The 25,633-nt window shown below is 40.6% G+C and overlaps 1 protein-coding gene across 5 annotated transcripts in view; it reads left to right on the top strand.

The window, feature by feature from the left end:
* Window positions 1–25,633, top strand: part of PAM (peptidylglycine alpha-amidating monooxygenase) — a 262,884-nt gene that overhangs the window by 84,974 nt on the left and 152,277 nt on the right. For all 5 annotated transcript variants that reach the window (XM_075932068.1, XM_075932066.1, XM_075932070.1 and 2 more), the window contains exons 2-3: window positions 17,795–18,286; window positions 19,470–19,590. In XM_075932068.1, the coding sequence (XP_075788183.1) occupies window positions 18,195–18,286; window positions 19,470–19,590 (213 nt within the window). In that variant the 5' untranslated portion in view covers window positions 17,795–18,194. The remainder of the gene's footprint in view (window positions 1–17,794; window positions 18,287–19,469; window positions 19,591–25,633) is intronic.

Here is a 25,633-nt window from a genome sequence, read left to right as displayed (position 1 = left end):
AGAAATTTCATGTATTTTAAACGAAACCTGAGATTGTCATGTAGTGGTATGACTCAGGACCCAAGAAAAGATTATGTATGATATTCACTTACAAAAGTTGACCAACATTGACCTCGTCCAGAAATTCTTGACAATTATACTTTCCAAATTGCATATAAATCTGTTAGTTTGTCTGTATTTGTATCTGTATTTGTATTGCCTTTTAGAGGCAATGTGGTTATATCTTGGTTGTTAAATGAGCAAATAGTTGTTAGCTAGATGGAATCAAGTTGTTAGAGAAGTCTTCTATTTATTTGTTACTTTTGATACAAAGATTAAGGGCCAAAGATATTTCAGATCCAGGACTAGACTAAACTTAAGTAAATTATGCATTCTTTTGTGTTATGACTATGATGTTCTTCCTTACTGGTAGATTTTAGAAACTGTTCTACTGTTGTGATGGCATAGTTTTGCAACTTGTAATTACCAGTTTTGCATAATTGAAATCTGTAAAGCTGATGTCTGAAGTTCATTTCAGACTCATGAAGAATTCTCTCAAAGTTGAGCCCGGAGTGGTGGATCCATTTTCCTGCCTTTTCTGCCTTTAATTATAATACACCCAAGTCATCCACCTGTGGACTGTTACTCTTGGTTTGTCTATAGTGGGGATTTTCAGAACTCTTGTATCATGAAGGAGACCGTTTATTTAATAGTATATGTTTACTTCTCTTAATGTATTGTCTTTTCAGTTCAGTGCTTAATACCCTTCTTTATGAATCTTAGATTTAAGTCTGCATATGGAGTTTGAAAGTAACTGGAAATAATTAGAGGACACACCTGTATTCTGGTTTCCAAAGTGCTAGATGTGAGGCACACATGTATGAACTCTTCTTATGGACTAGAATGTCTCTTTGAGTGGACTTAGTTTCTAGCTATGTAAAAGAGCAATGTTGAAAGGAAAATGCTTTTTGCAAGAATAAATCAAGTGCATATGTGCGACATATTTTAAATTAAAATTTCTTTACTAATATTGGCCTGAAATATAACTTTTCAGAACAAGAAACAACTGGTTGAATATGACAAGTTAAGAATTTAAATCATGAATGGTGTTGCACAAAATCAAAGAATATTATCGGCTTTTTAACCAGGGGAAAATTCTTTGATCCAGAATGATACAGAGGAGTGAAGGTATAAATTGATAATTCAAGTATAGCGTAGGCTCTTGATGGAAAAAGTAGTACAAAGTATACTGATAATAGAATACCTAAGGACAATATGACAAGATGTTCCAGTTACTGAATATTTGGAATCCTGCACTCAATTGTGCTGCAAAGCTCTAATTATATAAAGCTAGCAGATGTACCTGGTGTTACTCAGGTCCTTAACTATCTTAATTTTTTTTTAAATTAAAAGGAAAATGTACATGCTTTGTTTAAATGATTGGCTCAGGGCAGGAGATGGGAGGCTCAGAACTCAAGGCAGGGAGTGTAAGGTGTGTGTGGGGGGGGCTGAGGACTAGACGTGGGGTGGAGGAGTCAGGGTAGGGATTGAGGGGGCGGGGTCCAGACATTGAGAGAGGGAGGAGTCAGGGCAGGGGGCTGGAAGGTGCCAGAGTCAGGGCAGGGGATGGGGTGCTCTGAGAAAAGTGGGGAGCTCAGGGCAGGGGGTGTACTGAGTCAGGGCAAGAGGTGGAGGCATTAGGGTAATGGGGGTACAGGAGTCAGTCAAAGGGGTGTTGGGTGTCGGATTCAGGGCAGGAGGTTGAGAGTTAGGAGAGTATCAGGACCAGGGATATGAGGGGGTGGAGGTGTAGCAGTGAGGTTTGGGGGTGAGGAGAGAGTTGACAGGGCTCAGGGAAGGTGGAGGAAGTACAGGAATCAGGCAATGGGTGGGCAGAGGCTCAGAATTCACGGCAGGGGGTGGAAGGTTTGTGTGGGGGGGGGCTCAGTGCAGGGGTTGGGGGGGCTGAGAACTGGAAGTGGGGTGAAGGATTCAGGGCAGGGGGTGAGGTGCTCTGGGAAAAGTGGGGAGCTCAGGGATGGGCTCATGGCAGGGGGGCTTACTGAGGCTGTCCGTAGCATCGGGAGTTTGTCACTGCTCAAGTGGTGGCTCCTCCTGGGAGCCCAGGGTTGTACTCCCCACTGGCAGCTTCTCCCAGGGGAGGGACTGCATGGGCGAGTCTTGTCCTCCAGCTTGTCTTGGGCGGGGGGCTTGGCCCTGGCCTCTTGCTCTCCCCTGCCCTCCAGTGGGTGCAGGGTGGGACATGGCTCCAGGAGCTGCAGCTGCCCCCCATGTTCTCCAGCGGGTATTGGGACAGGGTGGGCTTCAATTCCCAACCTCTCCTGTGGCAGGGGCAATGTGTGGATAATGGGAGCCATGTATCCAGTTCAGTGGCCAGCACTGTGGAAAGCCCCATCCGCAGCTTGACACTCTCTTGCTGGTGTGGCTGTCCCATGTGGTCACTCTGCAATATACCTGACTCCCATGCTTGCTGCCCCCATGATCTCTCTGCAGTCTAGCTGTTCCCCTGATCAGCCCCCTCCCTTTGCACGTTATGGGAAAACTGTCCCATGCTAGACACTTCCCATTTTCATGACACAACCAACTCCTGACCTTGCTTTAAGTCAGGATAACAGGAGGCAGCATATCAAAAATCGTGGCTGTAGCTCTTACCATTTAGGCGAAGTTCTTGAATAAGTGGACTTGCAGACAGGTGAACTCACAGACAGACACTCTAAACACTCTAAACTCACAGACAGATACTCAGAAACAAACTCTCTAAAATATATGTAATATTTATAAATGCTCCCATCATATGATTTTAATTTTATAAATGCATACTTAAGACATTTTAAAAATGCAAATGCTATCTGCCTTTAATGAGTATCAAAGTATTTGACATATTGGGGATGGCAATGCAATATGCTCTAGGAATGCCTATTCTGGTGGTAATACCTATTTTAAATTTACCTAAACTACTTTTCCTATAAAAACTGTGTCCTTCTTGTAAGAGAGTTCTGTGATCATTCTCATGGCATTCTGGGTTGTGCATCACCTTGTTTTCCCTGGCCTCTAGTGTGAGGTAGTTGTCTGTATTTAGTTGGATATCCAACCCCCTAATACCACCAGCCTTTTATCCATTTCAGCACTCTCTTCTGGGCTGTGCTTGTCCTGTCTTCAAGTTGTACGTGCCAGGCCAGGAATCTCTTTGAAGCAGTCCTCTGATGTCTGGTTTCCTCCCCCCCCTCCACCTCACCCCAACACACGGTATTTTAGAAGGGCCATTTTCTGAAGGAGGAGGTTATGATCTGGGTAAGGGGTTTGGGGTGCAGGATCCAGGAGGGGTTATGGATGTAGGAGAGGATTCTGGCTTTTGGGAGGGTTGTAGAAGGGGGTGCAGGGTCTGGGAGGGAGATGTGACCTGGAGGAGGTAGGGAGAAGGGATACAGTCTTGTTGTAGAATTCCTTCTTCTTCTTCTTTTCTTTTTAAACTTGAAGTGGTTTGATTGTTTGTGGTCGCCTGTGATGGTTTTCCATTGAAAGTTTTAATATTGAACAAGATTGAACAGTGGAACCTTGCATCACTTTGTGGACTAAACAGCTCCCTTTACCCGTATGGACCATCACTGAGAGATATCTCCTGGCAACTAATTTAACATCCAGAAATGGAAACAATTTCATCTCCGGTGTAATTGTCTTCAACTTTCACCTGGTACAGTCATGGTTTTCACAATCTTATATTACTTGTTGAAACTGAGGACATCAGAGAGCTGTCTGGGAATTCCATCAAGGTTCACATAGATCAAAAATAGTGCTCACTAGTAGTTTTCTTGATTTTTTTTTTTCATATATCCAACTATAGCAAGGTTCCTGAAAGGACTTACGAATCTTTCTGCAAATTAGAGATGACAATCTTGTTCTTCATTGTCTTATGGAACAGCTGTTTGAGCCACCAACTGTGTGCTCGCTGTTACATTTATCTATTAAGAGTGTCAATTAAGAGATCCTTTTTGATGGCCATTGCTTCTCAAAGGGGTAGTGATCTTGTGGTTTAACGGCAGTACCTCTATTCACTGCATTCTCTGGGGAGAAGGTATTGCTGAGACCATATCCCAATTTTTTATGCAACTTTTCTTCTGAGTTTCATATTAATCAGACTATTCTTCTTTCAGTTTTCTTTATAAAGTTGCATCAGACTATACAGGAAGACTTCCATATATTTGACATCAGGAAAGCTCTAGGCTTTTCTTTGGACAAAACCAGACTATTTAGAAAGTCCCTTGGACTTTGTATGTCTATTGTAGATAGGTCCAAGGGACCTACTCCAAGCAAAGATACACTAAATAGAACTGGGTATGTTAGTACCTTTTGGCTCATGCCCAACATTTTCAACAAGTGACTGCACCTTCTTCTAGATCTCTGTCTTTATCAAGGATGTACTCTGCAGATCTGCAACAGAGACCTTGGTTTATACTGTTTCTAACCATTACACTTTGTTTCACACATCTCAAAGAAATCCAGATACTGCGCGAGGTGAATTGCTTGTTCTAGTAGTTTTTAGACTCCAAATCTATTCACATCCACATGACTCTCTGAAAGAAGCATTTATTTCAGTCATTGTCTTTGCTCTTGGCTATGCTATGTGCTGTATAGGGTAACACATTGTTTTTGTGTATTATATGTAGTTCAATATTTCTATTCACCTGCCTCATTTAATGGGTAACCATTCCTTTATTGCTGCACACCATCGAAATTCAAAACTGAATGTAGAATTGATTTTCTCCTGGGGTTTTCCATGGCACTCATCATTGTCATATCTAAGTACTTCATAAGTACTAACGATTTTATCTTTATAACTGCTCCAGGACAAAAAGAGAGGCACATTTATCGGATGGGGAAAAATTGCGAAAAAAGACCAAGTTATTTGCCTGAGCCTGTACAGTGATTTAGTGGCAAACTCATGATTAGAACTTAGGGCCTGCTGATTTTGCACCTGTTACAGTTTCACCTAGACATGCTTCAGAAGTACTATATATCCATGATTCCTATTAAACTGTGTTTCAGTTGCAAGTGCTCAGCATTAAAAAATCTAGCCCTAGGCATCTTAAGTTGGGCAGCTAGGAAACAAGGAATCACAGTGAGTAGATACTAGTTACAATTTTGGTTTAAGTTGCTTGCATAATATTGCATAGGAATCTCAGTCAGGAGTAGAGGCCAGTTCTCCTGTAGCATCAAAAATGTATGGCTGAAAGAGACCTTAAGAAGTTGACTCCAGCTCCTGCACTGAGGCAGATCAAGTAAACATAGAGTGTCATGATATTTATCCAGCCTGTTTTTAGAAATCTCAATTGATGGGGATTCCATAATCTTGAAAGCACATTCCAGGGCTTAATTACTCTTCTAAATAAAGAAGAGTGGTTTTCCCCTCCTAATATAGACTCATAGACTTTAAGGTCAGAAGGGACCATTATGATCATCTAGTCTGACCCCTGCACAGTACAGGCCACAGAATCTCACCCACCCCTCCTAGAGTAATCCTCTCACCTATATCTCAGATATTGAAGCCTTCAAATACTTTGAAGACCCCAAGATGCAGAGATCCTCCAGCTGTGATCTGTACCCCATGCTACAGAGGAAGGCGAAAAACCTCCAGGATCTCTGCCAATCTACCCTGGAGGAAAATTCCTTCCCGACCCCAAATATGGCGATCAGCTAAACCCTGAGCATGTGGGCAAGACTCACCAGCCAGACACCCAGAAAGTTCTCTATAGTAACTCCTATCATCCCTCCATTGACCTATTTCCCACTGATAATGAATGGTCAATTAGTTACCAAGATCATGTTATCTCATCAAACCATCCCCTTCATAAACCCATCTAGCTTAATCTTGAAACCAGATAGATCTTTTGCCCCCACTACTTCCCTTGGAAGGCTGTTCCAGAACTTCACTCCTCTAATGGTTAGAAACCTTCATCTAATCTGAAGTCTAAACTTCCTACTAGCCAGCTTATATCCATTTGTTCTTGTGTCCACGTTGGTATTAAGCTTAAATAATTCCTCTCCCTCCCTGGTATTTATCCCTCTAATATATTTAAAGAGTGCAATCATGTGCCCCCTCAGCCTTCTTTTGGTTAAGGTAAACAAGCCAAGCTCCTTAAGTGTCCTTTCATAAGGCAAGTTTTCCATTTCTCGGATCATCCTAGTGGCCCTTCTTTGTATCTGTTCCTCACTCTCCTTTACTGCATATGGAGCCAATTACTTTCATGGACATGGCATACAAATGATCATGATCCTCTATATAAAAGCCCGTAAATGTATCTTAAAGATGGTTATCAGGAACTCCCTCAGTCTGCTTTTCTGGAGACTGAACATGCTCAGTTCTTTTGACCTTGCCTCAAGTTTTCTAAATAATTTTCGTTGTTGTTGTTGTTTTCTTCTAATACCTCCAATTTGTCCACATCTTCCTTAAAGTGTGGTACCTAAAACTGGGCATACAATTCCAGCTGAGGCCTCACCATTGCCAAGAAGTGCAGAACTGCTACCTCCTGGGCCTTACGTGATACATTTTTTAATATATCCCACAATGATATTTTCTCAGCTGCATTACGTTGTTGCCTTGTGTTCGATTTGTGATTCACTATAACTTAGTCAGTTATTCCCTGTTTTGTATTTGTGCATCTGATTTTTTCTTTTTGCATTTTGCTTTATTGAATTTCATCTTGTTGATTTCAGAATAATTCTCCAGTTTGTCAAACTTGTTTTGAATTCTTATACAGCCCTTCAAAGTTCTAGCAATCCCGCCCAGCATGGGAGATCTGAAGATTTAATAAGCATACTCTCCACTCCACTATCCAAGTCACTAACGAAAATATTGAATAGTACTGGATGCAGGACTGACCTCTGTGACACCTCACTGGATATGCACTCCTAGTTTGACAATGAAGAATTGATAACTAACTGTTCTTTGAGTACAGCCAGCTTTGCCCCACGTTAAAGCAATTTCATCTAGACCATATTTTCCTCGTTTGCTTTGAGAATGTCATGTGGGAATGTGGGGCTGTGTCAAAAGCCTTACTAAAATCAATAGATCACTTCTGTTGTTTCCTCTTCATCCACTAGTCCTGAAAAGAGGTTAGTTTGGCATCATTTAGATCCTTTACATTCTTACAAATTGACTTTTAATAATTTGTTCCAGTACCTTTCTAGGGTATGTCTACACTACCCCGCTAGTTCGAACTAGCGGGGTAATGTATGCATACCGCACTTGCTAATGAAGCCCGGGATTTGAATTTCCCGGGCTTCATTAGCATAAGCGGGGAGCCGCCATTTTTAAATCCCCGCTGCTTCGAACCCCGTGTAGCGCGGCTACACGGGGCTCGAACTAGGTAGTTCGGACTAGGGTACCTACTCCGAACTACCGGTACTCCTCGTGAAACGAGGTGTGAAACGAGGAGTACCGGTAGTTCGGAATAGGTACCCTAGTCCGAACTACCTAGTTCGAGCCCCGTGTAGCCGCGCTACACGGGGTTCGAAGCAGCGGGGATTTAAAAATGGCGGCTCCCCGCTTATGCTAATGAAGCCCGGGAAATTCAAATCCCGGGCTTCATTAGCAAGTGCGGTATGCATACATTACCCCGCTAGTTCGAACTAGCGGGGTAGTGTAGACATACCCCTAGGGATCAATGTTAGGCTGACTGGTCTCTAATTTCTCATGTTCCCTTTTTAAAGATAGGTACTATATTTGCCCTTCTCCAAACCTCTTCTACCTCACCTGTCCTCCATGAGTTCCTGAAAGTGATTACTTCAGCTAGTTCAAGTACCCTAGAATGGATTTGTTAAGGCCATGTCAACTTGAAGACAGCTAATTTATCTATTCATTAACCTGATGTTTCCCTGTTTTGGCTTGCGTTTCCTTCTCCTTGTTCTTAATATTAATTATGTTGAGTATCCAGCCACTATTAATATTTTTAGTGCAGATTTTAGGTATAAAAGATATAAAACATCTCAGCTTTCTTGTTGTTGTTAGCTATTAGCTCTTCTTCACTGTCATATAGCAGGCCTTTCCCTTGCTATGTGTTACTCATTTTGTGCCTTAGACCTTCTGGTTCGTCCCTCTGTGCTTGAGCTGTTCTTTTGTGATCCTCTTCAGCAGTTTGTTCATGTTTCCACTTTTTATATGATTCCTTTATAATTCTGAGGTCATTAAAGAGCTCTTAGTAGACCCATATTGCTCTCTCACTTTCTTCATATTTCTCTGTTGCATCAAAATAGTTGGCACTTATGCATAGAAAAGATAGGAAGTATGCAAGATAATTCTCTGGGTTAACCAGGATACTTTCAATAATCTAAACATCAAAAAAGAGCCATATTAAAAATGGAAACTTGGTCAGATTACAAAGGACAAAGATAAATGCATATTACAAGTATGTAGGGGCAAAATTAGAAAGGTCAAGGCACAAAATGAGATGAAACTAGCTGAAGATATAAAGAATAATGAGAAACGTTCTACAAATACATTAGAAGCAAGAGGACAACCATCGACAGAATAGGCCTGTTATTCAATGAAGAGGGAAAAACAATAACAATGTCTCTGTGATGCCAGTTAAGTCATAATCTATTTTATGTGCTAATACTTCCTGTTTTTCCTGTTTATTGTCCTCACAGTAAGGTTGTAGACAAATCCCAGTTCTTTCCTCCACCCTGTGTTCCATCCCAGAGATGAGGTGGTTAAGTTCTGTCTCATCATACTTTTGGCTTCTTCGTTAGTCTATTTCCTAAGTTCCTACCTCCTTCCTTGTTCTCATGGGCGCACATTCTTATTGGGAGTCTACCCTAGAGTCAGACCCTTAGCCCCAGTTTTCAAGGTAATAAAGCAGAGGAAACTAAATTAACAGAAAGAAAGAGTAGCATTAGCTCCTTTGCCCTACCTCTCTGTGCTTCCCAGAAACCAAATGAAGTTTGGATCTCTGCTGGTGCCTTTCTGTGAGCCGTGGATGAAAGAGGTCTGTCCACCTCCCCGGGCTAGACTCTTCTTAACTGGACTTTTGTCTTCCTAAGGGTCTTCCTCCAAGACTGGCATTTTACACAAGTGAGATCAGGCAGGCTGCCTAAGCCCCAGCTGCTCTTGAATTCTTTTTTTGCCTGGTGCAGGGTTTGTACCCTCTGGTGGTTTTCCCTGTGGTAATTTTTTTTATTATTTTTTTTCTCTTAACATTCAGAAATAGAGGAGAGAAATAGTTTTGTGTTTTTTTAAAAAACCGATTGTAAGCCCTTAAGATTAGAAGAGGACAGCATGTTTTCCACAGTACTAGAAACCGTTCCTAGCTTTTTTTTTTTATGACAGTGCTTTGTAATGGTAGTCTACAAAGTATAAGCATTATCTGTCTTTGAAATAAAAGTCTGATGCTGTGGGAAAAACTGCTACACATTTGGTTAGAGGTAGTACAACAGTATGTATAACTCACTCTAAAGCATGTAAGAATTCTAATTTTATAAGATATTTCATTTTATTTTCATCTTTTCTGCACATATATTAAAGCAAATCCCCAGCTGGGGACTGCATTTCTAAATGTGCAGATTTTTTACACATTATTTCAAAATGTGTGAGCTGCATAATACATATACTTTTTAGAACCCATTTGCCAGTTGGGCTGGAATGATCAAGTGAAAGAAAATTCATGGTGAGCTGTGCTCTTTGCACATAATTTTCTTGTGATTTTCTTCCTCTTAAATGTGGACATCTGGAATTATAGATTCTCTTTCGGGATGTTGCTTCACTTGTTAATCATGTTTGTACTATTTGTTAAATGGAGCATTTATTGCATGTTTCCTGGTGGGAAAATTAGGGTTGCCAGATGATGTAACCAAAAATACCAACCCCCCTCAAAAAAAAAAATCCAACAACTACAAAAAGCCATTGGGGAAAAAAATCTGTTGAGGAAAAAAGAGGGGAGACCAAAGTTGTTGGGGGGGGGAAGGGGAGGAAAAGAAGGACCCTGAGAGTTGTTGAACAAAAAAATAAAAAAACAGTGTCGCCCCTTAAAAAATGCTTTTGAGGCTTTTTTTTACCTAACAGGCTGCTGGAGGCCGTCTGCCATCTTGTCTCCCTGCTCCAGGCTGGACAGCTCCCCTGCGGAACCCAGTAAGCACCCAGGATTTTTGCCTCCTGGCCAGGAAAAAATCAGACAATACCGGACATTTTAGGTGTCCGGTATCTTCTGAATTTTTTTTTACCGGACAGGAGGCGAAAATACTGGACTGTCTGGGTCAATGCTGGACTGTCCAGGTCAATATCAGACACCTGGCAACCCTAGGTAAAATGGAGTAGCTTTAGAACAGGACATAACTGGATAGTGTACCTGAGAAGTCTGTTGCACTATCATCAACCAGTAAATGCTTTCCAGTGCAGTATGAAATTCTCTTGAGGATTGTAGAATGCAAACTCATGATTTAAAAGTAAGATATGATGCATGCTGCTAAAAAGATTGTGTCATCTTGGGTATAACCCACAAATATTGAACTTTTTACATATGGTGTGAAGTAGAAGAACATCTGATAATGTTGGTCAAGCATTAAAGTTTTCAGGAAAAAATGTGTTTTGATAACACAAAAGTAAAAAAAACCCAGCTTTGAACACCAAATTCATTGAAATGTATCACTGGTAAAATAGACTTTATATAGGTATAGAAAGATATAGATGTGTTATGAGGGAGTACCAGGGATTTCTATAGATAAATATAGATAGTCTCTCTATCCTTATTCTCTGTCCCCTTGAAAGTGATTCCTAACATTGTTTGCTTTTTCTACTGCTGCTGTGCACTGAGTGGATGTTTTCAGAGAACTATCCGCAATGACTTAAGATCTCTCTTCAGTGGTAACAGATAATTTAGTTCCCAATCATTCTATACATTATTGAGTTTTTATTTTTATAGCCTCTCTAATCTTCCTTAGCATATCACAGTCACTATCACCATCCTGGTCAGGTGGTTGGTAATATATCCCTACTACTGTGTTTATATTCAAGTAGGGAATTATTGTCCACAGAGTTTCTATGGAACAGTTTGGTTCATTTAAGATTTTTAATTCATTTGATTCTACACTTTCATATACAGTGCCACTCCCCCACCAGCACAATCTGCTCTGGTATATTTTGTACCCTTGTATTACTCTGTCTCATTGATTATCTGCATTCCACCAAGTTTCTGTGATGCCTATTATATCAATGTCCTCATTTTTAATATAAGGCACTCTAGTTCATCCATTTCAGTAGTTAGTCTTCTACTATTTGTATATAAGCACTTGAAAAACTTGTCATTATTTAGCTATCTGCCGTTACATGATGTGATTGAATGGGATTCTTTTTTTATTTGACTGTTTCTTATCAGATCTTACCCAAATCTTATCATCCTCTTCCCTTTATTAGGACATAGAGAATCTATATTAATTGACCTTCCCCTAAGGGATAGCTCTGTCTGATCCATGTACTTCTCTGTACCTGTCAGCTTCCCCCCAGCCCTTTGTTTAAAAATGCCTCTATGACCTTTTTAATTTTAAGTCCCGGCAATCTGGTTCCATTTTGGTTTAGTTGGAACCCATCCTTCCTGTATAGGTTCTCCCTTTCCCAAAAGTTTCCCCACTTCTTAATCAATCTAAATCCCTCCTCCTTACGCTATTGTCTCTTGCACGCATTGAGACCCTGCAGTTCTGCTTGTTTACCTGGCCCTGTACATAAGACTGGAAGCACTTCAGAGAACGCTACCATTGAGGTCCTGGGTTTCAGTTTCTTTCCTAACAACCTAAATATGGCTCCCAGGATCTCTCTCCTATTCTTTCCTGTGTCATTAGTATCTACATTTACTACTAGTAAAGTGTCCGTCTGCTATGTACATTGGACAAACATCTCAGACACTTCGCCAAAGGATTAATGCCCACAAAACAGATATCAGACAAGATCACAAAGAGAAAACAGTTTCTTGCCACTTTAACCAGAAAGGACACTCTCTAAATGACTTAGCCACCTGCATTCTGCTACAAAGACCTTTTACATCTGCACTTGAAAGGGAATCCTCTGAACTGTCATTCATGTTAAAATTCGACACTTGCCAACAAGGACTTAACAAGAATTTGAACTATCTCACCCATTACCAAGACAGTTTCCCCAATTATCACCTGTAATACCATTAACTCACAAACATCCCACTCTCCCTACCTTTAATATCATCAATTCACAGACACTTACCTTCCTTCCTCCCCCTCCCCCCCCCCCGCATCCCCCTTCTGTTCTGCAGTGTGATTTGTCCTTTTCATATTTGTTCATTTTTTTAATTGTATCCTTTGGTATATATGGTTGTGACTACTTTCTTCCACTATTTGATCTGAGGAAGTGGGTCTGGCCCACGAAAGCTCATCATCTAATAAACCATCTTGTTAGTCTTTAAAGTGCTACATTGTCCTGCATTTTGCTTCAACTACCCCAGACTAACACGGCTACATTTCTATCACTATTCTACATTTACTACGACCACCAGATCCTCCCAGAACTACATATAAGTCTATCTAGATGTCTCGAGAGTTGCACAACCTTTGCAAAAGGCAGTCAGGTCACCATATAGTTCTCCTAGGCATCGGAAACCCAACTGCCTATGTTTCTAATGATCAAATCCCCCATTACTAACACCTGCCTTTTCCTAATGACTGGAGTTCTCTCCCCGAGAGAGGTATCCTCAGTATGAGAAGATACCACTATCATTTGAGAGGAGAGTCCCAACTACAGGATCATTTCCCTCTGCTTCAGTTGGATATTTTCCTTCCCTGAGCCTTTTGCCCTTCTCAACTGCACAGATACTGTCTGACTTGGCGAGGGGGGGGGGGGCAGAGACCGTTCTACTTTGTCCTGAAAAGTCTTATCTGTGTAATGTGATCTTTAAACGCGAGAAGCTCCTTGTACCAAAGGCACACGTACGCCATCTGTCCATAGGGTCGGTAATCATGCACGGTGCATTGGATTGCCTCCTCTCTGCTGCTGGGCTTCTCCCTGCATTCTCTTTTTACTCCTAGAGCTAATTCCCTTCTTGATTTTATTTTTTTTATTATAAAGATCATAAGTTTACATAAGTTTAAAGAATGTAAAGTGTACCTACCCCCCTTCAAACTCCTCTAAACTTCGTGGACAAATTCCCCTGTTAGCTGCTCCTGTTTGTCAGTGCCTTTGGTCACATAGAAGAGGGCTTTTTAAAGCCCTGGCATTCCTGAGTAACTCTGTCTCCTGGTTAAGGCTTGATGGGTGTAAAAGGGATTAGGTATCAAAGCCTTGTTAAGAAGCTCACAGCCTTGCCTAGCATGCTGCTAGCCTCAGCACACAGGTCTCCAAACAGACAAGCTCAGGCTAGCTGTAAGCACACCACAAACACACACACACACACTCCTAGGGATGTTAAATTGCGGTTATATGACTAATCGTGTATTTTTATAGAGTTTGTATCAACTACACAATTGGTTGATAAGGACTGCTCTACAGAGCTGTAGTAGTAGTTGCTACAGTAGCTGACTCAAGACAGGATTGAACAGTCCCGGTTCATGTTGGCCCCAGAAGCCACCCACACTGCTGCTCTGCATTTTAAAATTAGTAAGAGCAGCCTTTGTTGGTGGAGGCCAGTCCCATCTGCCACGAACAGAGGCTGCTCCAGATGGAGACCCCCCCCCCCCCCCGCAGGCAGGGGCTGCTGCCGGAGCAGCCTCCCTCATTCAGCCTCCCTCGTCCCCCGCTAATAGAGGCAGCAGGGGAAGAGGTGGCAACACAGAGCCAGTGCTGGGGGGGACCAGCTTTGAAATTGGCTACCCCCCCCCAGCACTGGCTCCTGTCCTTCCCTCCCCACCCTCCCCCCCCATTGCCTCTCATAGAGGCAGCAAGGGGGTGTGTGGGGGGGGAAGCAAATAGTTGTCAGTTCTCCAGTCGACTGCTTGCTAACATCCCTACATGCTACAGACAGCCATTTACCCCAAGAGCCACATAATCACTTCTTCTTCACCTGAAGAATTCCCTTGCCAAACTCCGGTTAGCTGCTCCTGTTGGCTAAAATTCAAAGAGAGATTTGAGAAATGGAAAATGCTGTGCTTTGCAAAATATCATCCAGTTTTGACAGATGAAAAAGCTCTGAAAGAGCAGAAAGAATGCCTTTGCTTCCCCACCCCCAAATAGAAAAAATTGTATGTGATGGCCTGAGATACAGATGCAGATGAATGCTTTGCAACTAGCCATTCTGCTATTTAACTATCATATTATGTTTTATAAAGTTCCTTAATTTCATATGCTCCCGGTGTAGTAGGCAAGTGTCATTCAATACTCACATTTTACTGATGCAGCAGTGTGAGTTGCACAGGTTAAATATTTTGTCGAAGATCATACATCCAGTTTGTGGTGGAGCAGCAAAAAGAATCCAAATGGTATTACTCAGTTGTGTGCATTTAATAGTTATGAAACAAGAAGACCAATAAATAGTATTAAGAAGTGGAAACGGCGCTATGTAAACTACTCATATAAAGATTTATCAGTTTACTGAAAAGCATTGACTGTGATAATCTGCTTTTCTTTGTATCCTTGTCAAAGAAGAGCTTAGTAGTTGTGCTGAATTGTTTGGTGGTTTTGTGTTGTGGGCGAATGGTTTTATGGTCTAAATTGAGACCACCAGACACAATTTTTTTCAGATGTGTTCTTGTAGTTGACACTGAACTACTGGGGTGAGAGAGTTCCCATCTGCTCTTCTATTTTTCAGCATTGATCATTTATTCCTTACTTGTTGCTCCTTTGAACTGCTTGTTTTGGATCCTTATAAACTTGCAATCTGATAAAATAGTTAATCTGCTGTGTATTTTATCATTATGGAATTCTAGCTTCTTGGACACTTTTTCAACTTAATCTATCGGGATTCTCTTCCTTCTCTAGGGTTGCCAAATTTTGGGTTGCAGAAAACTGAGCATACTAGACTCACCCCTGACCCATCCATTCTTCAAGGTCCTGCCCCCACTTACTCCATCCCTCCTCCTTCCATCACTCACTCACCCCACATCCTCATGTGTTCATTTTCAACGGGGTGGGGCAGGGTGTTGGTATGGGTGGAGGTGGGCTCTGGTGTAGGGTTAGGGATGAGGAGTATAGGGTGCAGGAGAGGTCTCAGGGGGTGGGCTGTTGGTAGTGCTTACCTCAGGTAGCTCCTAGAAGTGGCCAGGAGCAGCCAGAGGGCTCTGTGTGCTGCCCTCACCCATAAGCACTGTCCCCTCAGCTTCTATTGTCTTTGGTTCCTAGCCAATGGGAGCTGCAGAACCAGTGCCTCATGGTCATGCTGGCTACCTCTGGGAGCCACGCAGAGCTAGGGTAGTCAGGGAGCCTGCTTTAAGCTCACTGTGTTGCCAACTGGACTTTTAAAGGTTTGGTCAGCGGTGCTGACCGGGACTACCAGGGTCCCTTTTGGATCATATGACTGGTAACCCTATTCTCATGACTGTTCTTTCGTTTTCTCACATTTCCCCTCCTGCCCTAAATATATTATTTTTCCTTTTTATCCCTGGATTCTAGTTTCACTAATATTATTTCCATCCTTTTATTTCTTTTCCCTTGTGCCCTCTGGAGCACCCACTGCAATTTGAAAGCAAAACCACAGTTATCAAGATGTGCACATAATGAACCTAACTTACAGTATAATCTTACCTTCGTGTCACTTGTTCTCACTTTTCTCTCCCTTACTGTCTTGTATTCACTCATTGAATCATCTCTGAAATTAAACTGAAATCTTCACAGGATTGGGCATATCCTTTTTGCTCTTTAAAGTATATAATATGCTTTGGCACTGTATATATTTTTTAAAACCTAGTAATTTATTGGTGTAATTCAGCCAAGGCCTGATATTAAATATAAAGTACATGCAGTTTGCATGTGCAGTTATGACATTTGTGAGTACGGTTACTGCAAGGGTTACAGTTTTTGCAGGTTCTTCACTTTTCTTTAAGTAGAAATACATAATAGTTGGCTGCAGATGTAATTGTCTCAGGTCATCTTTCATTTAATTTGTTAGCTTTGTCAGAGAGCAGTAGATTATCTTTCTAGATCTTGTGGGTGCTCTACTACCGGAAGTGAATCATCTGACTTTTAGTGCATATTTTCTTGAAAAGTAAAGTTATTCTGATTTGCATAGCCTATGACTATACATAATTGTGCAATGAACACGGAAAGCTACAGAATGTAGCAGAATTGAACATTTCAGTTTGCTGAGTGTCTCAGTAATGGGAGACACAATTAACTGTTAAGTTTCAGTAGCCTGTTGTATTGTGGCTATAACTTTATAGGGTATTCAGCTGCAAGGAAAAATTCATTCTTTCCCCAATATGATATTACCCAGTCTCTGTTAAGTAATTTGGGTTTTTTTTGTTTTGTAAATTGTATAGTCTCATAAGAACATAAGAGTGGCCACACTGCGGCAGACCAATGATCTGTCTAGCCCAATATCCTGTCTTTCTAAAGCAGCTGGTGTCAGGTGCTTCAAAGGGAATGTACAGAACAGGGCAGTCATCAAGTGATCGATCCCATCATGCAGTCCCAGCATCTGGCAGTCAGTCAGAAGCTTATGGATACTCTGAGCATGGTTGCATCCATGACCATCCTAGGTAATAGCCATTTCTGGATCTGTCCTCCATAAACTCCCCTGATTCTTTTTAAAATCTATTTACTTTGGGTCTTCCAATAGTTTTAGAGCAGTGAAAGGTAATAATAGCTTAAGTTTCTCTAATTTACAAAAGGCTGAAATACCTATTTAGTATAGGTTGAACCTCACAGGTCCAGCACCCTCGGGACCAGAACGGTCCCAAATGAGAGAATGTGCTAGCCGGAGTGATGTAGACTCTGGCTTCAGCCCCGCACTGTTGAAGGTTGTCATGGGCCTCCAGCCCCATGTTGCCGTGAGCTGCTATGGAGTTCAAACCCAGGCCCTGCACTGCCTCCAGCCAGTCTGCCAGCCAGCCCCTGCATCCCCCAGAGCCTGCTGGCCTTCCTGCAATTATGCTCCTGGGCTCTCTGGTCCAGGAGCATCTATGGTCCAGAGACGAAAGACCAGAGAATGCCAGTTTTCAGAGGTGCAAACTGTAGTTGAAATATCATGTTCTGCTATCACATGCTTGTTAAATTATTTCCTTTAAATGATTTTCAATTAAAATTCTGTCTCTATTCATAGGTAATTGTTAATTACAGTACCTGAAGTATAAACACTTAAGTAATGTGTACTTCTGTATGGATATTATTTCAATGATATATTGAATAAACAATATGCCATTTTGCTATAATTGTATAAAAATATTTTATTGAAGTTTGAATAATTTTATTATTTGAATTTTAAAATAGATGCATTTTTTTCATTATAATAAATAATTTCTTCTTCATTTACAGTATTACTTGCAAGCCTTGATGTATGTCATTTATATTTCCCCCCAATATACTGAATGTATTTGTGTGTGTGTAAACATGCTTTGTCCTTTAAAGGTATCTTCCTTATCTCATATACTGCTGGGTCCTAAGCACTATTTATTTCTCTTCTCATGTGCTACTTAGCCATCTTACATTTGAATAACTTTCCCAATATATCATGTAGGAATTGTAAGAGGTTTTGTGCATTTATGATGATTGAAGGGCTGTAAGAGACTTGGTGCATTCTTCACTGGGTTGGGCTAAAGCTTATGAAAGTACTAATGTATTAAAAAGCTTCAACAGGGATTTGCTGAGGTCTAATGCTGTAATGTGTTAGTCATCCTTTATCTGCTTCTATTTTTACAGGTTCTGAAGGATGACTGACGTTGGTTTGTGTGATGCCTCTCAGAGCCTCTGTCACTGTGGACTGATAAGTAACCTGCAGGTTTAACAATACATCAGGAGGAAAGCATCAGAAATACCACTTGCTTCACCTCCTAACTGGACAAAAGTACAATTTAGCCTCTATGCTAAGGGAGAGTCTTCGACTGATTTATTTTTTGCAACTAATAATAAAGACAGCCTAACATCATCCACCTTCCTGGTTTACCTTCCAAGACAGATGATGTGTCAAAAGCTGTAAGATGCCTGCAGAACACAAAATAACGAAGTGAGCTGCTGCTGCCTGACTGTCAAGAACACAACCGACAGAGCTGCACTACCCTTTTTCTGCTCCCTTAATCGGTCCAGGAACAGCAGGGTGGACATGGCTGGCCTCATTAATAACCTGCTAATACTGATGCTTGTTTTTCAAAATAGCTGTTTGGGTTTTAGAAACCCACTTTCTGTCTTTAAGAGGTGGGTTAAGCAGAAAACATTGTTTGGTATTTTCAATGCATGTCGCTTAGTGATGCTTTCACTTTGATGCAAGTGCTATAAAGATTAAAAAGTATGTATTAGCTAAAATTATTTACAGAGAAGACACATTTTTATGTAGCTAGCCTCCTTTTAAATGAGATCCTTTGCCTAGTTTGGAAAGACATTCTTTTGTTGTATTTTGGAGTATTGAAAAAGAACCTGTGGGTGAACCATTATATTGCTCTTTGAAATATGACACTATTTCAAAGAACAATTTAGTATTTCCTTAGCAATACGATGTGATTAAATAATAATAAAAAAATAACAGATTTGTGTATAGTTCCACTAGTGCACTTAATGCTATATATGTTGTACATGACTCCATGAGCTTACTAGCTAATCGGCTACTACTTCATAAATAGTTTCAACTAATTTGTAACTAGGGATCTTGTATATGGGGAAAATCCACAGTCTTAGCACATCAGAAAACATAGCATTTTATATGGGGGGGAGGAGTACACAGCTTACCAGATCTCATTTATGAATTGATGTATTTAGAATTTACTTTACATTTAATGTTTTTGACATGCAATCCTGTTAATAACAAGCTGAATATTTATTTTATTTCTTTGGTTATGTGTAGCACTCACTGCAAACCCCCTAACCCCTATATACTAAGTTACTTTGCTGGTATGTAGTTGGAAGATACCTAGGGGAGATATGAGACGTATTTAATTATAATCAAATAATATCTCTGGAATCTAAAATCAGAAAGTTTTTAAAATCTTGTATAAATTGAATTCTATATAAAATATGAACTTAAAAAAAGTTACCATTTTCCCTCAGCTGAGAACATATATTTTGGCCTATTAAGGAAAAATAACCATGTATGTCTACCTTAAACTGTACTTAATATGAAACGCTTATTTTAGCAGTAAACTTTTTTTTTGCTAGTACTTCATAGTTCAGTTTATTTTAAGTCCCATGAAAACCTTCAATATATTCACTAACATTTTTCAAACTATCATAAGGGAATTAGACTCCCAAATTACATGCAGAGAAACTGGGTGTCTAGTTCCCTTACTAACTACTGATAGTTCTCGTTTATGGAAACAACTTTTTACGGTAATATAAAAATACAAATTCTTGATCAGTAAATTGGGATTTTTTTTTTTTTGTTAAGGTATAAAGATACTACTAGATCTTTTTCCAGTGAATGCCTTGGAAACAACAGGCCAGTGATTTCGCTTGGTCTAACAGATGTTGCACTGGATATTCGCATGCCTGGGGTGACTCCTAAGCAGGTGAGAATAATGTATTGTCCCTGTCCATTTGCACAATACACACAGAGAAAATTAATTTTTATTATAACATTACTAATTTTATAAAAAAAAAAACAGGTAAAATTTTCTCCTCCTCTGAAAACAGACAGAGCCATAGACTCCTACAGGAAGAGTCTAAAATATTGAGCAAAATAAGTGATTATAACTTTAAAATTACATTAAATTGTGTTATCTGATTAATGTTATTTAGATTATATTTGTTTTATATACTGAATTCTTGAAGCCTAATTGTTTTCTGTTTTCAATAGTAAAATATTCACAGTGGTGCGTTTGTGAATAAGGAAATTCACATAAGGAAAATGACACTCTTAAAATTAAAACTTCACCTGTGCCTTAACACATTAGTTTATATAGGCTACAATTGGATACATCAAGATATACCCATTTGCTCCAGTGAGGGAGGAAAGGTTGTTCAGGAGGCTCACATTACAAAGATCTAGCCCTTGAATTGCTATTTCAAGCAATTGTACCAATGCCAAACAGAAAGGAAGTAGAATGCATGCAGTGCACAAACCCCTATTTACGTTGCAATATTTATGACACTAAAAACAATGAAAAGTCCTGTGGCACCTCAGACTAACAGGTCATACACTTTCACGAGTAAAATCCTCTTCATCAGATGAGCCAAGTGGAAATTACAGAATGTGGGGTATATATATCAGCAAAAGAAGTTTCCTGTCAATTATAGGACCTGTGTTAATGAAGCTAATTAAATCAGGGTTGGATGTGTCTCATTTACAGCATTTGATCTTGAGATGTGACTATCAAAGACAGAGAAATTACCTTTGTAGTGTGTTGACCAGTTAAGATCTTTATTCAACCTAAATTGATAATGTTGAACTTGTAAATGAACTCCAGTTCAGCTGTCTCCTTCTGTAATCTGGTGATAAAATTCTGTTGTAGAAGGATGGCTACTTTTAAATCCATTATTGAGTGTTCAGGCAGGTTAAAAATGTTCCCCTACAGATTTGTGTGTTTGACCATTCCTGATGTCTGATTTGTGTCCATTTATCCTTTGAAAGGAGACTGTCCGCTTTAGCCAATATACAGTAGACTTCCGATAACCCGGCACCTTTGGGATGTAGGTGATGCCAGATTATTGGATATGCCAGATTATCAGGAGGTACTATAAGGGGGCATACTCCCAACCCAATCCCCCTCCCTCTGCTCTAACCTAATTCTTCGGTCCTGGAGCTGCCGGTACAGCCCTGTGTCTCCCTCCAGGCATTGGGGCACGTGCGCTGAGCGCCAGGCTGGCTTTGAGCATGAGCTGGCTGAGATGCCATGTGCAACCCAATTCCCTTCCCCTCCCCCCGTTCCCATCCCCAGAGCCAAACACCTCCCCTCCCTGCTGTAACCAAATCCCCCTCCCAACCTTATGCTCGGGTTCCGGAACCAGAACTGCTGCGCCGCATCTGGGAAGCCATGCACACTGCTCCTCTCTCTCCTCTCCCCTGGTGCCCCTCTCCTTCTCCAGAGCCAGGCATCATTCCCCACCAACCTTATGTCCAGGTCCTGAAGCAGCTGCCTGCGCTCAGCGGCTGGCTGCTAGCATGTGCAGGCTGGAACGTTGTGTGCAACCTGCCATGCATGTGCAGGGTACGACGCAGTGCGCTGGGGGCCGTGAGTGGAAAGGTGTGGGCCGTGAGCACGCATGAGGCTCACAGCGGCTCGGCCATGAGAGTGGCTGACCTGAGAGATTCTGGGTTCTGTCCCGGTTCTGTCAGGAACTGCAGTTTTTTTCCTTCAGGAGCCTCGGGTTGGCCACCCCTGCACTAGGCTCTTGCCATTTTGATGCCGGACTATCGAGAGTGCTGGACAATTGGATGCTGGACTATTGGAGTTTTACTGTATATAGTAGAGGAGCATTGATGGCACTTGATGGCAAATATCGAATTAGTGGATGTGCATGTATATGAGCCCCTGATATTGTAGCTTATATAACTTCAACACTATCAACTTACGCTTGAATAAATATCCTAACTGGTTAACACATTACAAAAGCAATTTCCCCACCTTTGATATTCACATTTCCACTCAAAATTATGTGAATGAGACACACCTACCCTGACTTAATTAGCTTCATTAACACTGGTCCTACTATTGACTGGGAAGTTTTTGCTGTTGCATATACCCCAGACTCTGTAATTTCCACTCCAGCTCATCTGATGAAGTGGATTTTATCCAAGAATGCTCATGGCCTAATAAATTTGTTAGTCTCAAAGGTGCCACTCGTTGCTTTTACAGTTAGAGACTAACACGGCTACCCCTCTGAGACTGACAACACTAAAGTTAGTTCAGGAAAACTATTCGAATGTAGTTCATTGTATAGTTTTCACAGCATGGTTTTCTTTCCATTTCCTGGGCAAAGATAGTATGATAGATTGTTGACAGGGAATGCTAAGCAAGTTAATGTATACATCTTCAGAAAGTACTTTATTTTTAAGATGCATATAAAATAGCCAAACTTTCTACTGTCTCATATACATTTAGTTTAATTAAGCATGATAAACTGTGATTAATTATTGTTTGAAGCCATGCAATGCCTGGAATTATGTCTTTTATTAAAAAAATAGTACTTTTCCTTTTAAAGGGCTGCAGAGGCATGAAAAGAATAGGATGTTGTGCTGCAGTAGATGACTCATTGTTGCAGATAGCACTTCTAGAAAAACTATTGAGGAAATATAAGAATTTAAATTATCAGGGAGCACTCCTTTGGGCATATAATTTTGAGCCAGCTGTAGCATTATAATGATTGCAAAATAGAAATAAAATTGTTGCTTTTTTGGAGTTTGTGACTGCATCAAAATATTTTAAAAACTTCTTTTGGAATTCTGAGCTGTGTGTATGGAATTTTGCAGGTATTTGCTATTGAAACACAAGACCCATTAGTCGAAGATGTGACTAACTCTGTTTAGCTGTTTCTACTTTACTCATGTAAAATCCATTAGTGTTAATGGAGAAAGAATGATGATAATTAAGTTTAAGATTCTGTCACGGGTATTTTTAGTAGAAGTGAGGGATAGATTGTGAGCAATAAAAACAAATTCACAGAAGCGCACAACTTACACCTGATTTTTACTTAAAATAATCTGGGAGGGGTAGGTGGTGATAGAGGAGACTAACCCAACCCTGGCTGCTGGTTGAGACTACAGCCATTGCTCCAGCTGTCCCAAGGACTGAGAGCTGCTCCTGCTCTGCCCTGTAAGAAGTCCTGGAAGTCCCAGAAAGTCATGGATTCTGTGACAAGGCTGTACCCTTAATGATCATCATTAAACCTCCCTGGTTCAGGACTCTCTGGTCTGGCAATAGTCATGATCCAGCTGGATCAGAGAGCCCTGATATCTGGGAGTGGAGAATGGCTGGGAGTCAGAGGAACCAAGATCTGGGAATGGAGTTGAGTCACTGGCCAGCGGGCCAGCAGCTGGGAGGCTGGCCAAGTTTGAGGGGTAGCTGGCCTGGAAGCAGGGGGGCCAATAGTTGGGAGCCCAGTTAGGGCTGGGTGCAGAGCCTGGCTAGGGCCAACAGCGGGGTTGGTGGCCAGGAGGGAAAAGTAAGAGCTGTGGCTGGTGGCGGAAGGAGAACCTGAGTGGCAGGCTGATGGCTGCAGTTGGGCCAGCATTCACCTCCTCTTGTAATGCAAATTCCTTTAAGGATCAGTCAGGTCTCGACAGTGCTGAGATAGGGCAGTCCAGCTATATTATTTCATGCCCATCTACAAGAGCCTTTAGGCATTTATTAAAAATATAATTTCAATGTAAAATTTAAGCCAAAAAAAAAGAGAGAGAGAGAACCTTGCCCAATTCCCATACATGAAAAAAGCAAAGATGCTTACCATAACTAAATCTAAAATACAGGCAGTCCCCGGGTTACGTACAAGACAGGGACTGTAGGTTTGTTCTTAAGTTGAATTTGTATGTAAGTCGGAACTGGTACATATTGTAGGGGAAACTCTAGCCAAACATTTCTCCAGTGCTCAGTTTTATTCTCCCACACCTCACTTCCCTCAGTCCTTTATTCTCAAGCTGAGGTGTCTGCTGAGAAAAGCCGCTCCGCATCTTCCTGGTCTGCTGGGGGGAAGCAGCTAGTGCAGGGTTGCCTCACCCCGTTTGTAAGTAGGGATCCGATGTAAGTCGGATCCATGTAACCCGGAGACTGCCTGTAAACAAATCCTTTACAGTTTGGAAAGGAAACTTAGCCTTTGTCTTTGATCAGAATATCATAGATAAACTTCATAAGTCTTCCCCAGACTGAGATGTTAGTTCCCATCTTCTCAAGGTAACTATGTGGGATGGTGAGCTGCATCTTAACTCCAGAATGCTTAGCTATCATAACAGGGCAGAACACTGGTGGAGGGTAGAAGTCTATTCATTGCATATGTGTGGGAAAGGGAGTCTCTTTGCTGCCTTATGATCTCTGTCCTCCAAGTGCCAGGAGACACTTGCTCTTGGTGTTGCTGATGTATGCTTTTTAAACATGGCTGTACTGGAGACCTCTCTATTAAAGTCATTAATCTTGCTGGATAATTTAATCTGCAACGTTAAAAGCATCATTATTTCCCATCCTTTGGGTCAAAGTAGGAAGAGAAAAAGTGGTGCTTTTTCAAAGCTCTGCCCATATGAGTTGCCAAAGTGAGATGCTATTCTTAGTAGATTGTGCAGATAGTCCTTGATCAAGAAGAAAAAATAAGTAGTGATACCACTCGAACTCCTCTAGTATGCCAAAATGGGGCTTAACTTGCAGTAAACTCTATGATATTCTGATTCACCATCTTTCTTCTTACACGGGGAATTAAAATGTCAACATGGTTAATTATTTAAGTTATTATAGGCATTATAGGTATGGTTCACATTTCTTAAGAGCCATTGTTATGAGCTCTTTGTCTTGTCCCTGATTTGGTTACATAGAGTTTACATTTTTGAGGGCTTTTTTTCCCCAACCATAACTGTTGGACTTTAAAAAAAAAAAAAAAAAAAAGTGCTGAGATTCAGGAGAGCAAGTTAGTTACTTTAGAGAAGTGGTAGAGTGCATACATTCTGTTTCTGAGTCTCGCTTTTCTCTTCAAAGAAAAATGTGTTGTCACATTATATTGTTGTAATACTGATGCAAAGAAACATAAAAGTTCATAGTCCTAACCAGTAAGTGCAGTATAATTTGAGAACATAGTTCTGGGTAATAGATGAGCAGCTATATACACCTAGTGTCAATGACAAAGAAATAAGACAACGGCATTTTGATTATTGGAAATTAAACTGGTTTTAAAAGCTAAAGAAATCTAATTTGTAAAAGTAGGAAAAAAACCCCTTCCTCTTGATTAAAAATCAACCTGATAATTTCTCCTCTACATCCTAAAGATTTTTCATTTATATGTTTTTAGAAGAATTTATAAATACAAAGTTACTGCATCTTCTTGTAGTAGAATATTTTGCTATAACTACAGGTGTGGAATTAAAAAACAATACATGTTAATTAAGCACAAGACATTGTGGTGTTTAAATCAAATATGCATGGATTATAATTCCAGAAGGGACTGTTATGATGATCTAATCTGACTTCCTGCATGACTCATCTTGTTGAATTTCACCCACCAATTCCTGTTTTGAACTTGATAATTTGTGTTTGAACTAAAACAAATCTCAGGAAGGCATCCTTTTTCATCTGAATACATCAAGTAATGGAAAATCTACTATACCATTCAACACTGTTAAAATGATCATTTACCTTCACTGTCTTTATTTTATTTTTTAAGTTTTTCTCTTTATTTCATGTTAGGGTTTTTGTGTGTGTTTGTTTTTAGTTTCAGCACCCAGCATTTGTTACGATTCTGTGATCTCGCTGAGAAATCTAGAAATCTTTTCACTGCTTCTAGTTACTTATATATATGTTCAAGTTGCCTCATGCCCTTTGATAAGCTAAATGAATGAGTGACTTAAGTTTCTCACTATCAGGTATTTTCTCTAGTGCTGCTTTGAATGCTTTCCAATGTTAGCCTCCTTTTTGACAC

Source organism: Pelodiscus sinensis, chromosome 6 (assembly GCF_049634645.1).
Source record: "Pelodiscus sinensis isolate JC-2024 chromosome 6, ASM4963464v1, whole genome shotgun sequence".
In the NCBI taxonomy this organism is placed as follows: domain Eukaryota; kingdom Metazoa; phylum Chordata; order Testudines; family Trionychidae; genus Pelodiscus; species Pelodiscus sinensis.
This window is presented reverse-complemented; position numbering and strand designations above follow the sequence as displayed.